At 38.6% G+C, this 15,438-nt stretch overlaps 1 protein-coding gene across 1 annotated transcript in view; it reads right to left on the bottom strand.

Annotated features, from left to right (window-relative positions):
* Positions 1-7,527, bottom strand: part of LOC138864238 (metabotropic glutamate receptor 2-like) — a 9,970-nt gene extending 2,443 nt beyond the window's left edge. The window contains exons 1-3 of the mRNA XM_070130895.1: positions 7,438-7,527; positions 5,819-6,022; positions 1,262-1,453 (exon numbers count right to left, since the gene is read on the bottom strand). Coding sequence (XP_069986996.1) covers positions 1,262-1,453; positions 5,819-5,983 — 357 coding nt within the window. The 5' untranslated portion in view covers positions 5,984-6,022; positions 7,438-7,527. The remainder of the gene's footprint in view (positions 1-1,261; positions 1,454-5,818; positions 6,023-7,437) is intronic.
* Positions 7,528-15,438: the final 7,911 nt, after the last annotated feature.

Here is a 15,438-nt window from a genome sequence, read left to right on the forward strand (position 1 = left end):
TCAGGTTTATATATCCACAAGAAGGAAAATGATCCGTTTATTCAGGTTTATAGATCCGCAAGAAGGAAAATTTTCCGTCTATGGAAATATATTCAGGTTTATAGATCCACAAGAAGGAAAATAATTCGTCTATGGAAATATATTCAGGTTTATAGATCCACAAGAAGGAAAATTATCCGTCTATGGAAATATATTCAGGTTTATAGATCCACAAGAAGGAAAATTATCCGTCTATGGAAATATATTCAGGTTTATATATCCACAAGAAGGAAAATTATCCGTCTATGGAAATATATTCAGGTTTATATATCCACAAGAAGGAAAATGATCCGTTTATGGAAATATATTCAGGTTTACATATCCACAAGAAGGAAAATGATCCGTTTATGGAAATATATTCAGGTTTACATATCCACAAGAAGGAAAATGATCCGTTTATGGAAATATATTCAGGTTTACATATCCACAAGAAGGAAAATGATCCGATTATTCAGGTTTATATATCCACAAGAAGGAAAATAATGTCTATGGAAATATATTCAGGTTTATATGTCTTCTACAAGAACGAAAATAATCCGTTTATTCAGGTTTATATATCCACAAGAAGGAAAATAATGTCTATGGAAATATATTCAGGTTTATATAGCCACAAGAAGGAAAATGATCCGTCTATGGAAATATATTCAGGTTTATATGTCTTCTACAAGAACGAAAATAATCCGTTTATTCAGATTTATATATCCGCAAAAACGAAAATAATCCATCTATTGAAATATATTCAGGTTTATATATCCGGAAGAACGAAATTACGAATTGAATAAACACGCAAACACGAACTCTCTAACACTTACATTTACACGTACAATGTATACGCAAGTGTTTGATAATGATAATAACGTAAAAAAATGAAATGGAAAAAGAAACACGTAGAAGCATATATACGGAAATGAGAAAGAGACGTGAATAAAAATCTTACATGTTTTTATCTTTATTTTATCAATTTATTTATTTATCTATTTATCTATTAATGACATTTCAATGCTCTTTACTTCTCGTGGATCAATAAAACAGTAAAAGACAACAAGAATAATAATATGAACAACAGCAGAAGTAATATTAACAAGAATAACTAATTAAACAATATGAATAACAACAAAAAGCAACATTAACAAGAACAAGAAAAAACAACACAAGAAACAAATTTCCAATACTGCCACCACCAACAAATTGTCCGAATCCCTGCCCCGGAAACCCGGCTCACCTGTATGGAAACAATGAAGAAGCAAATGCACAGCTGTGACTTCGGCGTGATGAATGAAGGTCGCTTGGCTGTTCGTTTCCCTGCGTTGAAGATCCTGGCGATGCGATTCGTCTTGGTCAGGAGGGCGCTGTACACCACGGCGAAGCAGAAGCCAAGGCCGAACCTCTGAATGCCGCACACAACAGCTGATGGCTAGAGATTTTGAACGAAAGAGGAAGAGAGAGAAAAAGAAGGTTAAATGGTGCATTAAAGTGATGGATGATGATGGAGAGGAAGGCAGGTAAATGGATTAAAGTGGGAAGGGTTATTTTTGCAAAGCATAAAGTTTGAGCTTACGTTCAGTCAAAGGTTAATTCGTGCAAACCGTCTCTCTGTCTTTCCCTTTCTCTGCATTTAAGTGCATATGCGCATATATATATATATATATATATATATATATATATATATATATATATATATATATATATATATATATATATATATATATATATATTGATGTGCACCGAAAGCATTATTGACAATGATTTGTGAGTGTGTGTGTGTGTGTGTTTGTGTCAGTGTGTGTGTGTGTGTGTGTGCATGCGTGTGTATGCGTGTGTATTAGTGTGAGTAAGTCCATGTGTACGTGTACGTGTGTGTGTGTGCGTGTATGTGTGTGTATGCATACCACTTACCACTTTCCATCCTGTTCTCATTCCTACATATTTTGGAGACTACAAGTGTGTCTAAACAAAATGTCAAAACCGAAATATTCTACAGAAAACGATCTTTAAGACTAATTACACTATACATTAAACATAACATAGATAAGTGTCATTAGCCTCAGCTACAGAAAATATAGTTTATTAAAGATATTACACCAAAAAACAAACAAACAAACAAAAAAACAAGTATTTTTCTTTGCTTCATTCTTTCATTCTTGATCAATTATTCATTTTTTATGTAGTACGTAATAAATTGATTAATGAATTATTTTTTCTCTACCAAGCAATATTCACTACAAATCTAGATTACAGGACGGTCAAAGTGTTGCTACAACGACTAAGAAAACTAACGAAGACTAAAGAAAAGACAAAGAAGAAAATTAATGAAGACTAAAGAAGAAAACAAAGAAGGAAAAGAAAGCTAACGAAGAATAAAGAAAAGAAAAGGAAGAAAAAGAAAACTAACGAAGACTAAAGAAAAAGATAAAGAAAAATAAGAAAACTAACGAAGACTAAAGAAAAGACAATTAAGAAAATAAAACTAACGAAGTGTAAAGAAGACAAAGAAGACTAAGAAAACTAATGAAGACTAAAGAAAAGACAAAGAAGACTAAGAAAACTAACGAAGACCAAATAAAAAGACAAAGAAAAATAAGAAAACTAACAAAGACTAAAAAAAGACAAAGAAGACAAAGAAAACTAACGAAGATTAAAGAAAAAGATAAAGAAGACTAAGAAAACTAACGAAGACGAAAAAGAAGACAAAGAAAACGAAGAAAATTAGCGAAAACTAAAGAAAAAGACAAAGAAGAAAAAGAAAACCAACGAATATTAAAGAAAAAGACAAAGAAAATAAGAAAACTAACGAAGACTAAGGAAAAAGACAAACATAACTAATAAAACTAACGAAGACTAAAGAAAAGACAAAGAAGACTAAGAAAACTAACAAAGACTAAAGAAAAAAAAACAAAGAAACCTAAGAAAACTAACGAAGTCTAAAGAAAAAAAGACAAAGAAGACTAAGAAAAACTAACGAAGACTAAAGAAAAAGACCAAAAAAAGACTAAGGAAACTAACTAAGTCTAAAGAAAAACAAAACAAAGAAGACTAAGAAATACTAACGAAGACTAAAGAAAAAGACAAAGAGGACAAAGAAAACTAACAAAGACTAAAGAAGAAACCTAAGAAAACTAACTAAAACTAAAGAAAAAAGACAAACAAAACTAAGAAAACTAACAGAGACTAAAGAAAAAGACAAAGAAACCTAAGAAAACTAACTAAAACTAAAGAAAAAAGACAAAGAAGACTAAGAAAACTAACAGAGACTAAAGAAAAAGACAAAGAAACCTAAGAAAACTAACTAAAACTAAAGAAAAAAGACAAAGAAGACTAAGAAAACTAACAGAGACTAAAGAAAAAAGACAAAGAAAACTAAGAAAACTAAGGAAGACTAAGGAAGGGAGGTTCCGGTGCCCTGAGCAGGATTTTTAATTATGAGGGAGCTGGACTATCTTTTTCATTAAGGGAGATTATTAATTTCAGGATGTAGAGGAACATGATATAGTTGATATGGGGAATGGCCGGAACCGCTGAACATACTTATATAAATGAATATATGTATATATGTATATATATCATATAAATATATATATATATATATATATATATATATATATATATATATATATATATATATATATATATATATATATATATATATATATATATATATATATATCCATCTCTCTCTCTCTCTCTCTCTTTCTCTCTCTCTCTCTCTCTCTCTCTCTCTCTCTCTCTCTCTCTCTCTCTCTCTCTCTCTCTCTCTCTCTCTCTCTCTCTCTCTCTCTCTCTCCCTCTCTCTCTCCCTCCACGCCTCCACACACACACACACACACACACACACACACACACACACACACACACACACACACACACACACACACACACACACACACACACACATATATATATATATATATATATATATATATATATATATATGTATATATATATATATATATATATATATATATATATATATATATATATATATATATATATATATATATATATATATACCCACACACATACACCTGTATATATCTATATCTATCTTTCTATCTATATTCTATCTATCTATCTAAGTCTATCTACCTATCTGTCTATGTGTATCTATCTATCTATCTATCTATCTATTTATCTATAGAGATATATCTATCTATCTATGTAATAATATTGATAATACTGATAATTATAATAATGATGATAAGGATGATGATAATAATAATATAATCATTGCTGCTACTAATAATAGCACTAGTCATAGTAATAAGGATAATGGTGATTAGAATAATGATGATGATGATAAAGATAATGATAATAATGATAATGATAATGATAATAGTAATAACAATTATGCTAATTCTAATGATAATCATAATAATAGTAATAACGATAATGTTAGTATTGATAAAGGATAAAGATATTTTTTTTCTGTTTATACAATCTAAATTTTCAGTGTTGTCATTTTCATTATGATTTTTAATATTTTTGTTATCAATCCATTATCATTATGACATTTAATACGAATTGCAACAATCATGATTTTTATAATTTTATCTAGTGTGTTATCGTTATAATAGTGATTCTGACCATTAGCGAGTCATTATTTTTCATTATCATTATCATCTTTATAATTATCAATATAAGTATGACTGAATCATTATTTTCTCGTATCTACCATAATCATCATGAGATTTTTTTGTAATAATTCCTGAATCCTTTTTTTTAAATCATCATTATCATAATCATCATTAGATTTGTTATTATCTTTATGATTATTACTGAATGATTATTTTTATAGTATCATTATCATAACCATATTTAGATTCTTTTTATCATCATCATTATGCCTATTACTGAATTATAATTTTCATCCTTATCATAATCATCATCACTTTTTAATCTTAATCATCATCATTTTTTAAATCATAATCATCATCACTTTTTATCATAATCATCATCATTTTTTTTATCATAATCATCATCATTTTTTATCATAATCATTATGACTCTTTCTGAATCATTATTTTACGAATCGACATTACCATCATCATCAAAATCATCATCATCACCACTTTTACAACTTAATCAAGTGTCGATTCCACTTCCCAAGAATCCATTGAACCAGGACACGTGACATGAATTCTCACTTCTTTTTTCTTTTTTTTTTTTTTCTTTTTCTGATAATTCGTGGAATCTATGAGGAAGGAAAATGGATAAAATACTTCCTCTTGTCTTGTTCTCTCTCTTTTCTCCTCCTCCAGCGACTTTCTGTTATATGTATGTATATATATATATATATATATTTATATATATATATATATATATATATATATATATATATATGTATATATACATATATACAATACTGTCTCCTTCTTTTAATTCCTCTCCCCTCTCTCTTTCTATCGCTTTCTCTCTCTCTCTCTCTCTCTCTCTCTCTCTCTCTCTCTCTCTCTCTCTCTCCCCCCTCTCTCTCTCTCTCTCCCTCTCTCTCTCTCTCCCCCTCTCGCTCTCTCTTTCTGTTCCTTCTGTCTCCCTCTCCCTCCCTCCCCCTCCCCACCCATCCCACCCCCTCTCCCACCCTTCCCATCCCTCCCACCCATCCCCCTCCCATCCCCCCCTCCCTCTCCTCCTCCCCCCCCCCTCCTTCTCCCCACCCACCCATCCCTCCCCCTTCTCCCTCCCTCCCCTTCCTCCCCTCCCACACCCTCTCCCATCCCTCTCCCTTCCCCCCCTCACCCATCCCTCTCCCCCTCTCCCCTCCTTCTCCCTCCTTCTTCCTCACCTTCAGCACGAACACGAAAGTCATGGCGTAGCAGAGGAAGACACCCGACAAGAGCACGTAGGACAGCTCCCGCCCGGATGCTCTCACCACGGGCGTGTCGTTGTGGCTCACGAACACCCACATCACCACGCCCGTCATGACGAGACCGACTGAGGAGAAGAGCATGGCGCCGATCGCCCACCACGAGTCGGGTTGGATGAATACCTGTGGGCGTGGGCGTGGGGTAGGGTGGGCGTCAGGTGGGCGGTGGTGAGTGGGTGGGGGTGAGAACAGGTTTTAAGAAAATTTTTTTTTGTTTTAAGAAAATAACAGGTTTTAGGAAAATGATCTAAAAATAGTTTTAGTTTTTAGGTAAAAAAACAAAACAAAAAACATTTTTGTTTTGTTTTGTTTGTTTTGCTTTCTTGTTTCTCGTTTTAGTTCTATTTGTTTTGCTTTCTTGTTTTTATTGTTTGTTTTATTCATTTATTACTTTTTTGCTTGATTTTGTTTATTTATTGATCTTTTTTTTTTTTGCTTGATTTTTTTTAAATCATTTTTTGGGGTAACACCTAACCATCTTTTTTTTTTTTTTTTTTTAATTGCCCCGCCAACCCAGCTCTCCCTCTCCTCCCTCCCTCTCCTTTCCTCTTTCCTCCTTCCCCCTTTTCCATTCCTCCTTCTTCCTCCTTCCCCCTCCCTCCTCCTTCCTCCTTTCTTCCTCCCTCCTCCTTCCCCTCCCTTCCTCCTTTCTTCCTCCACTTCCTCCCTTCTTTCTCCCTTCTCCTTCCTCCTTTCTTCCTCCTTTCTTCCTCCCTCCTCCTTCCCCTCCCTTCCTCTCTTTCTCCTTTCTTCCTCCCTCTTCCTCCTCCCCCCTCCCTTCCTCCCTCCTCCTTCCTCCTTTCTTACTCCTTTCTTCCTCCCTCCTCCTTCGCCTCCCTTCCTCCTTTCTTCCTCCCTTCCTCCTTTCTCACTCCCTCCTCCTTCCCCTCTTCTCTCTCTTCCCCTCCCTTCTCCTCTTACCCTAATGTCGCCTCCGGAATGAGAATATTCATCAAGCTCTCTTCCCTCTATCCTTCACTCTTACCCCTCCTTCCCTCCCCTCCCTTCTCTCTCCCCCTTCCTCCCTTTCTCCCTCTCAGCCCTTCCCCCTCTCTCCCCCTTCCTCCCTTCCCTCACCCCTTCCTCCCTCTCTCCTTTCTCCCTCTCACTCCTCCCCCTTCCTTTCTACCTTCCTCCCTCCCTCCCTCCCTTCCCCCTCCATCCTTTCTCCCTCTCACCTCTCCCTTCTTCCCTCTCCTCCTTCCTCCCCCTCTCTCCCCCTTCTTCCCTCCCCCCCGTCTCCCTCTCACCCTCCCCCTTCCTCCCTCTCCCCTCCTTTCTCCCTCCCTCTCTCCCCCTTCCTCCCTCTCCCCTCCTTTCTCCCTCCCTCTCCCCCCTTCCTCCCTCTCCCCTCCTTTCTCCCTCCCTCTCTCCCTCTCCCCCTTCCTCCCTCTCACCCCTCCCTCACCCCCTCTCCCCCTCCCTCCCTCCCTCCTTCCCCCCTCCCCTCCGCCTCCCCCTCCCCCTCCCTACCTCCCTCCCTCTCATCCTTCCCTCCCTCTCATCCCTCCCTTCCCTCCCTCTTACCCCAATCTTACCTCAGGAATGGGGTTGCACCTCAGATGCTCTGGCGAAGGAAGTGTCCCCCAATCGCACGTCACGCACTGGGTCTCGTCGTTCGGGTTCACGATCTGTTGGAGAAAAAAGTTGGAGAAAAAAGTTGGTGGTGGGAAGTTGGTGGTGGAGAAAGTTGGTGGTGGGAAGTTGGAGAAAAAAGTTGGTGGAGAAAGGTGGTGGAGAAAGTTGGTGGTGGGAAGTTGGTGGTGGGAAGTTGGTGGAGAATGGTGGAGAAAGTTGGAGAAGGTTGGAGAAAGTTGGAGAAAAAAGTTGGAGAAAAAAGTTGGTGGTGGGAAGTTGGTGGAGAAGGAAGGAGGAAGTTGGTGGTGGGAAGTTGGTGGAGAAAGGTGGAGAAGGTTGTTGGAGGAAGTCGTTGGAGGAAGGTGGAGAAGGTTGGAGAAAGTTGTTGGAGAAAGGTGGAGTGAGTAGTGGACTAATTACGATCTGGCGGCGCGGGATCGAATCCCGAGCAGAGAGGTTATATATTCACCCAATACTATGCACAAGCGGACATTATTTTATGATATAAACAGATAAATCTAAATCTATCTATCTGTCTATCTATTTGTCTATCTATCTATCTATCTATCTATCTATCTGTCTATCTATCTATCTATCTATCTATCTATCTATCTATCTATGTATCTATCTATCTATGTATATGTGTATATATATATATATATATATATATATATATATATATATATATATATATATATATATATATATATATATAAGTAGTGATTATATGGACAGAATAGCCTCACCCCCATGGGTCCCCCCCTATGTACCTAACGTGTCATAACAGGAAGTGACCTAATGACTTCCGGAAGTAATTACCGTAATCGATTATGGGAAATCAGTAACCTTGACTAATGATGGAGAACACGCACACCTGAAGGGGTGCCCCCCCTCCCTTTCCTCTCCAAAACAACAATAATAATAATGAGAATACGAGAAAGAGGAAGAAGAAGAAGAGGAAGAAGAAGAAGAAGAAGAGGAAGAAGAGGAACAACAAACAAACATGGATCCTGTTGCCGCAGGTCAAACTATCATCCTAAGAGCAGGTGTCACAGGTTCCACCACCCCAACCCCTCACCCAAAAACACCTTGGACACAGCAGCCTCACCCCCATGGGTCCCCCCCTATGTACCTAACGTGTCATAACAGGAAGTGCCCTAATGACTTCCGGAAGTAATTACCGTAATCGATACTGGAAATCAATAGCCGTAACTAATGATGGAGAACACGCACACCTGAAGGGGTGCCCCCCCATCCCTTTCCTCTCCAAAACAACAACAATAATAATGAGAATACGAGAAAGAGGAAGAAGAAGAAGAAGAGGAGGAACAACAAACAAACATGGATCCTGTTGCCGCAGGTCAAACTATCATCCTAAGAGCAGGTGTCACAGGTTCCACCACCCCAACCCCTCACCCAAAAACACCTTGGACACAGCAGCCTCACCCCCATGGGTCCCCCCCCCCCCCTATGTACCTAACGTGTCATAACAGGAAGTGCCCTAATAACTTCCGGAAGTAATTACCGTAATCGATTATGGGAAATCAGTAACCGTGACTAATGATGGAGAACACGCACACCTGAAGGATGCCCCCCTCCCTTTCCTCTCCAAAACAATAATAATAATAAGGAGAATACGAGAAAGAGAAAGAAGAAGAGAAAGAAGATGAAGAAGTACAACAAACAAACATGCACCCAGCTGCCAACATTTCGGTACCCCACTCCTCCTCTCTAGAGCAATAATGATAAGAGGAGAGGAAGAAGAATAAGAAGAAAAGGAAGAAGATGAAGACAGGAAGAAGTAGACAAACAAACAAACATGCATTATCCCCATACCCCAAACACGCTATGGACAGAATAGCCTCACCTCCATAAGTACCGCCCTATGTACCTAACGTGTCATAACAGGAAGTGCCCTAATGACTTCCGGAAGTAATTACTGTAATCAATTACTGAAAATATATAACCGTGACTAATGAGGGAGAATACGCTCACCTGAATTCTGTCCTCTCCTCTCCAAAACAATAATAATAATATTGAGAATGAAAGGCAGAAGAAAAAGGAAATTTGTACTCTGCTTACATAGGTCAAACTATCAACCTGAGAGCAAGTGTCACTGGTTCCACCTCCTCCTCCATTCCTGCAGGTCACAGGAAGAAGAAGATGAAGAAGAACAACAAACAAACACGGATCCTGTTGACACAGGTCAAACTATCATCTTGAGAGCAGGTGCCACAGGTTCCACCAACCCCCACCACCACCTCACCCAAAAACACCACGGACAAAATTATTCACCCCCATGGTGCCCTCTTACCCCATAACGTACGTACCTGACATAGGTCAAACTATCTAAGACCAGGTGTCACAGGATCTCCACCACCACACACCCCTTCACCCAAACACACCCTGGACATATTGGCTCACCACTATAGCTACCCCTTAACGTGTCACGACAGGAAGCAGGCCCAATGACTTCCGAAAGTAATCATCATAATCGATTACTGAAAATCAATAACCGTGACTAATGAGGGAGAATACGCACACCCGAAAAATGCCCTCTCCTCTCCAAAAACAATAATAATAATATTGAGAATGAAAGGCTGAAGAACAAACAAATATGCACCCTGCTGACATGGGCCAAACTATCAACCTGAGAGCAGGTGCCACAGGTTCCACACCCTCCCCCTTTCCTGTAGGAAGAAGAGAAGAAGCAGACAAACAAACAAACAAGCACCAATCTGCAGGTGTTACAGGTGATTCACCCCTTCCAGCTTCCCCACATACCCCCTCACCAAAAGCAATGATAATGGCTATACCTCATGTCTCAACATGTAAGAGGAAGAAGATGAATAGACAAACAAACAAACATGTACACAGCTGCTGACAGAGGTTAAGGTATTGATCCAATAACAGGTGTTACCTCCCACCCCCCTCCTTCTCAGGTCGAAAGAGGGTCATTTCCGGCGTGAGTTAGGTCACATAGCTATTCATCGTGTTTAAGCTTGTAGCAAAACAAACTGCACAATAGACCGATGGACAAATTAGCTCCCCTCGCCACCCTCCGCAAGTACTAACTAAAGAGCTAATGCACCCACCAGCATTGGGTTGCCATAGATGTGTGATCAAAGACATGGCTAATGAGCGTGAAATAATCAATAACCATACCTCACCCTGTTCCTCGCCCAAACACTGCGTGGCCACAGGTCATCAAAAGAGGGCAAAGAAATACTCTTAGCTGCTCTCCGGATGCGATAAGGGTTAAGAATATTGATCTTGAGGGGGAGGGGTTGTGCGAGGTAAATGATCATGGGTATTGATCTGATAATTATATTTAGCTTTCCATCGTGTCTGAAACACGTAAATTTAGCTTTAATTGCTAATGCACCCCAATAATAATAATACAATGCGATGAAAAGGATGACAAAAATCGCCATGTACTCAATATACCTTTATTATCATCTTCAAATATACACTAGCACAAACAACTAGACATGCTTAAATCATACTTGGGCCATATGTCCATCCCCCGCGTCAACTAAAAACTAACATCTTCCTCATCGCTCATGACGATGATTACCGAGTTGCCACGAACGTCGCCTCTCCCGGGTGGGGTCGGGCGACATCGATGAGTGCGAGAGGGTGTATTCCGGTAACGAGTATGAAAGTGCAACCACTTCCCATGGCGACGGCGCTGCTATCTCGTCCCGAGGTGTAACCAAACAAGAAAAAGAATGCTATATTAACCAACACTGAGTTTTTAAGATGTTGATATTATACAAATATAAGGCATTTGGGAAAATCCAATTCTCACTCCATTTATGCATGCAAAAAATTCACTCGCAAAAAAACATACATGATAACTTTTATCACAAATGCGCAATATAACAAGGGAAGTCCTCACAAGAATAACAGAAATGACTTATCTTCGTGGGCGATTACTACCTTTGAGACCTCCACTCATCTTTTAACAAGTTATAGCAGTCGTTCTTATATTGCCAATGATTCTTCACAATAACTATACAATTCAGCGAAAAGGATCATAAAACTCTTGTTGCAGGCAATGTCTTTATAATGGCTTTCAGCCTTCCACAAACGCACATCTTAACAGGCGACAATGCAATATAAGAAAATTTGAATCGAGTTTTAATCGACTTGAATTTAATCCGCAAATATAAATGTGGCAACCACCTTCTCGCATATTTGTACATGTCGATGTGTCACATTTGCGAGATAATTATCCCGCCACACAACCGATACGACATTTCAAAACCTGCCCGTTCTCCTATATATACAAGCAAGCTTGCGAAAATTTGTAAAAGTGCGAATTATTTCATAAACTTGCTTGAGGGCATAAATTCAACCAAACTTACTTCTCGATCTCCCGCAATCGTTTTTCTCACCTGCCCACAAATATGCGGTTAAAGATCGAACTAAGTAACCTCTCCGTCGGCCTACTGTAATTAACTTTATCGGGAAACGCTCATCTAGACACCATTTTTAAAAAGTAATGCATAATTACCTTTGATCAAAAAAAATCCCTGTACAAAGAGAAACAACTATTTTTACACCGACATTGAATAAAACTTACTGCTCGACCTCTTCAATATTCTCTGATAAACTTAATATTCATACATGTCACATTACGAAACACTGATATGTCTAAACATCCTCGGCTAAGATATAATGGTTCACTAATTAATTCACTAATTGCCATAACAATGAAAACTGTTGAAAGGTTCCTTAGAACAATTTATCTTTTAGAAAAATGTATAAAAGAGGTTTTAAGCAATTGTAATACATTTTTTTACGTTTTAGCCATAGGCTCTGTATCTAAATGAAGACGTTTTAGGATAAAATGATAAAACACGTTTGCCCTTCCTGTCATAGTTTTTATCATTTTACATGTATTACGCACATTTATGCACCATATTTTAAGTAATGCATACATTTTCATCAAGTTACTCGCTAATTGTCGTAGCGACGAAAACCGTTAAAGGCCCCTATAAACCGTTTTCACCATCAAAATAAAAGAGAGAAAAAATGTATAAAAGAAGAAGGTCAAGTAATCGTTCAAATACTATTTGTCGTTTTAGCATCAGGTTCTTTATCAAAGCAAAGGACTTTTATATGATATGAAACAGTTTAAGGATAAAATAACTCTTTTGTCATAGAGCTTTTATAATTTTACGTCTATTGAACATAGATAAATTCGCCTAAAACCGGGATTATCAACCAAGGATAAATTTACTCCAAAGGAGTAGAAAGTGTACATGACAGCCTCAATACAATAGGTCTTAGCAGCTGGCATGCGAATTTCCATTTCTTTTCTTAAACCAAGTCATCAGCAACTATATATTTTCCATAATCAGCATATTACTTGCAAACAAAGGCACTTACTTTTTCTTTCTATGCGTCTGCATTAGACATTCCTTATTTTTACATGGCAGTAAAGGGGTATGCGGCGAGCAACATAGAGACAGGGAGGTAAATTATAGAGGAAAGGTTAAAATTACACACCTAAAAAGAAAAAGTGGCAACCGAAGCAATATCTTCATTACTTTTTCCATTAATGGCAAGTAGAAAACATTCGTTTGGGAAAAAAAAACGCTTAATGTCATAATAAGGAAGAGAAAAACGTCCTTTTACATAACTCAGAGGAAGAAAAAAAAAGACTTTACTCAAATCCAAGAACGACTGAAATATATATATATACATATGGGTGGAGCATATTTTTTGCAGGTCATGAAAATACAGGGCAAAACCATTAAAACGTTCTCGCATTGCTGTCGTCTTTAACAGAAGACATGTATATTATCAGTAAAATAAGTTTTGTGCAATTGAATACATTTGTCTTTTCTGTAATAATAATACAAAAAGTCAATTTGCTCATTAATACTACTAATGTCTTATTCCTTTAACGATGTCCTCCTAAACAGTGATGATGCTTTGTCCAATATACAGATGATGGAAGACCTTACACAGACGGCGGAGAATACCGCGACTCGTCACGAGCTATTGGTCTCACCAGCATACTAGGCGAAAAAAAAAACAAACAGAAGTACTCGTCTCGACTCCATTCGTGAAGAATTGCTTGGTTAATGAATATTTCGCCTTTAAATTGCACCCTTTTCAGTCATTTGAGCAAGGTAAAGCCCCATGTTCTAGATAGGCAGAATGACACACCTCTTTGCTGGTCCTCGTAGCACATCCTTCTACACACCTGTTCGTTCCGCTAGTTCACGCAGTCTGTTTCCCCTATCAAACATGCCATACCTTGTTGGTGGATCCTATCCTGGCCCCACCCCCTCGACTATACGAGATGGTCAAGAAAAAAGTAGTGATTTTGATCATAAATGTAGGTATAACATGACTTCACACGGCACTGAATATGTATCTCCAAGACTTGATATGTATTTGGCGATGCGTGTAATCATACGAGTATCGAGCTTGGAGGTCCCTTGTGAATAAAACGCAACGATTTTATAAAACCATAAGGCAGTAATATTTCTTGATAAGTATTTAAAAATACTAATAACCCATATGGTTGGTTGGAAAGAAGGGCAACAAATTGTCAAAACCATATCTCAGAAACGAATTAGTTGCCAACTAATTCCATCGTTTTACTTCTCTTTCCTCGCAATTCATCTTCCTTTCCGCACACAGATACACGATGATAGGAGATGACTTGCAGTTTTTTCTGAGATGGCACCTCCGACATCGGTTACGGAAGTGTCCTTTGTTGAAAAGAGCATTTACATAGAGGTTTATGGATATTAACCTCATCTGAGTCATTCCGTAATCATAGTTTCTCAAAATTTATTACGTAAAAATATGTCATCATTCCTGTATGACAAACCTTGCTTACCTATAACGTCAATAGTTTCATAAAACCTTGTTGTATAACGAAGAAATTAACAACATTACTAAAAAAAAAAAAAAGTTTTAACGTATTTTGCCTCAGAAAGGATTTTCATTCAGCAGATAAACGGTTTGTTATCACTCACCTCTGCGAAAGAGGTGGGTAATAGTGCGAATTATTTATAACAAATAAGGGTGCCTGAGAAAAAGAATTTTCATTCAGCAGATAAAAATGTTTGTTATCACCCACCTTCGACTTGTTTGTTCAGAGTATATTTCTCCCTGTAATACTAGCTGCGGCTTAAACAAGGCATATTACTATACGTTTATTTCCGCACGCGTCGCACTCAGCGCCGGCGTTGCTGCGCGCGAGAAGTACAAACGCCCGCGACACCGACGGCTCGCGGCGGCTGCGGCGGCTGCGGCGGCTGCGGCGGCGGCGGCGGCGGCGGCGGCGGCGGCGACTGCGGAAAGTAAAGACGCATGCGACGACCGCGGCGGAGGCGGAGGCGGCGGCGGAGGCAGCGGGCGGGCGTCTCGGGGAGGAAGGGCGGCGGGGGATGGACTGGAGTAACTTTTAAGAACCTACTCATTACATTTTCAAATATTTTTCAACCTTCCTTATGTAGAAATGAAAAACACTTTTATATACAAATAAATCTTGTTGACTACTTTAGTCTTTGATAAAGATTCTTCATAATACCCAATGGCATGAAAAAAGACGCCCAAGAAATCATGTTCAGATGACCCGCTTGCCATTCCAGACCTACTTGTACTCCGTGTTTTACCTTTGAGTAGTAGGCTCTATTCTGCAAGAATCTTGTCAAACCTGCTTTTAATAAATATTACAGTGTTAAAATCACACTCTGAACAGGTAAGTCGACGTGGGAGGTATACGATGACACAGCCGTGGGGTGTCAAACACGCTGCTCGAGGGTCATATCCTCAAGGACGGGCCGCGGGACATTGCTATTTCAGTCTTACAATCGACCGTTTTACATCTTTAATTAAGCCAGTCCTTCGTTATCTAAGATTATCACTTACACTCTATTATTGTCTCCTACGGCTTTACGTCAACCATATGGTCGTTCCGTCGAGTCGAC

Source organism: Penaeus vannamei, chromosome 15 (genome assembly GCF_042767895.1).
Source record: "Penaeus vannamei isolate JL-2024 chromosome 15, ASM4276789v1, whole genome shotgun sequence".
In the NCBI taxonomy this organism is placed as follows: Eukaryota; Metazoa; Arthropoda; class Malacostraca; order Decapoda; family Penaeidae; genus Penaeus; species Penaeus vannamei.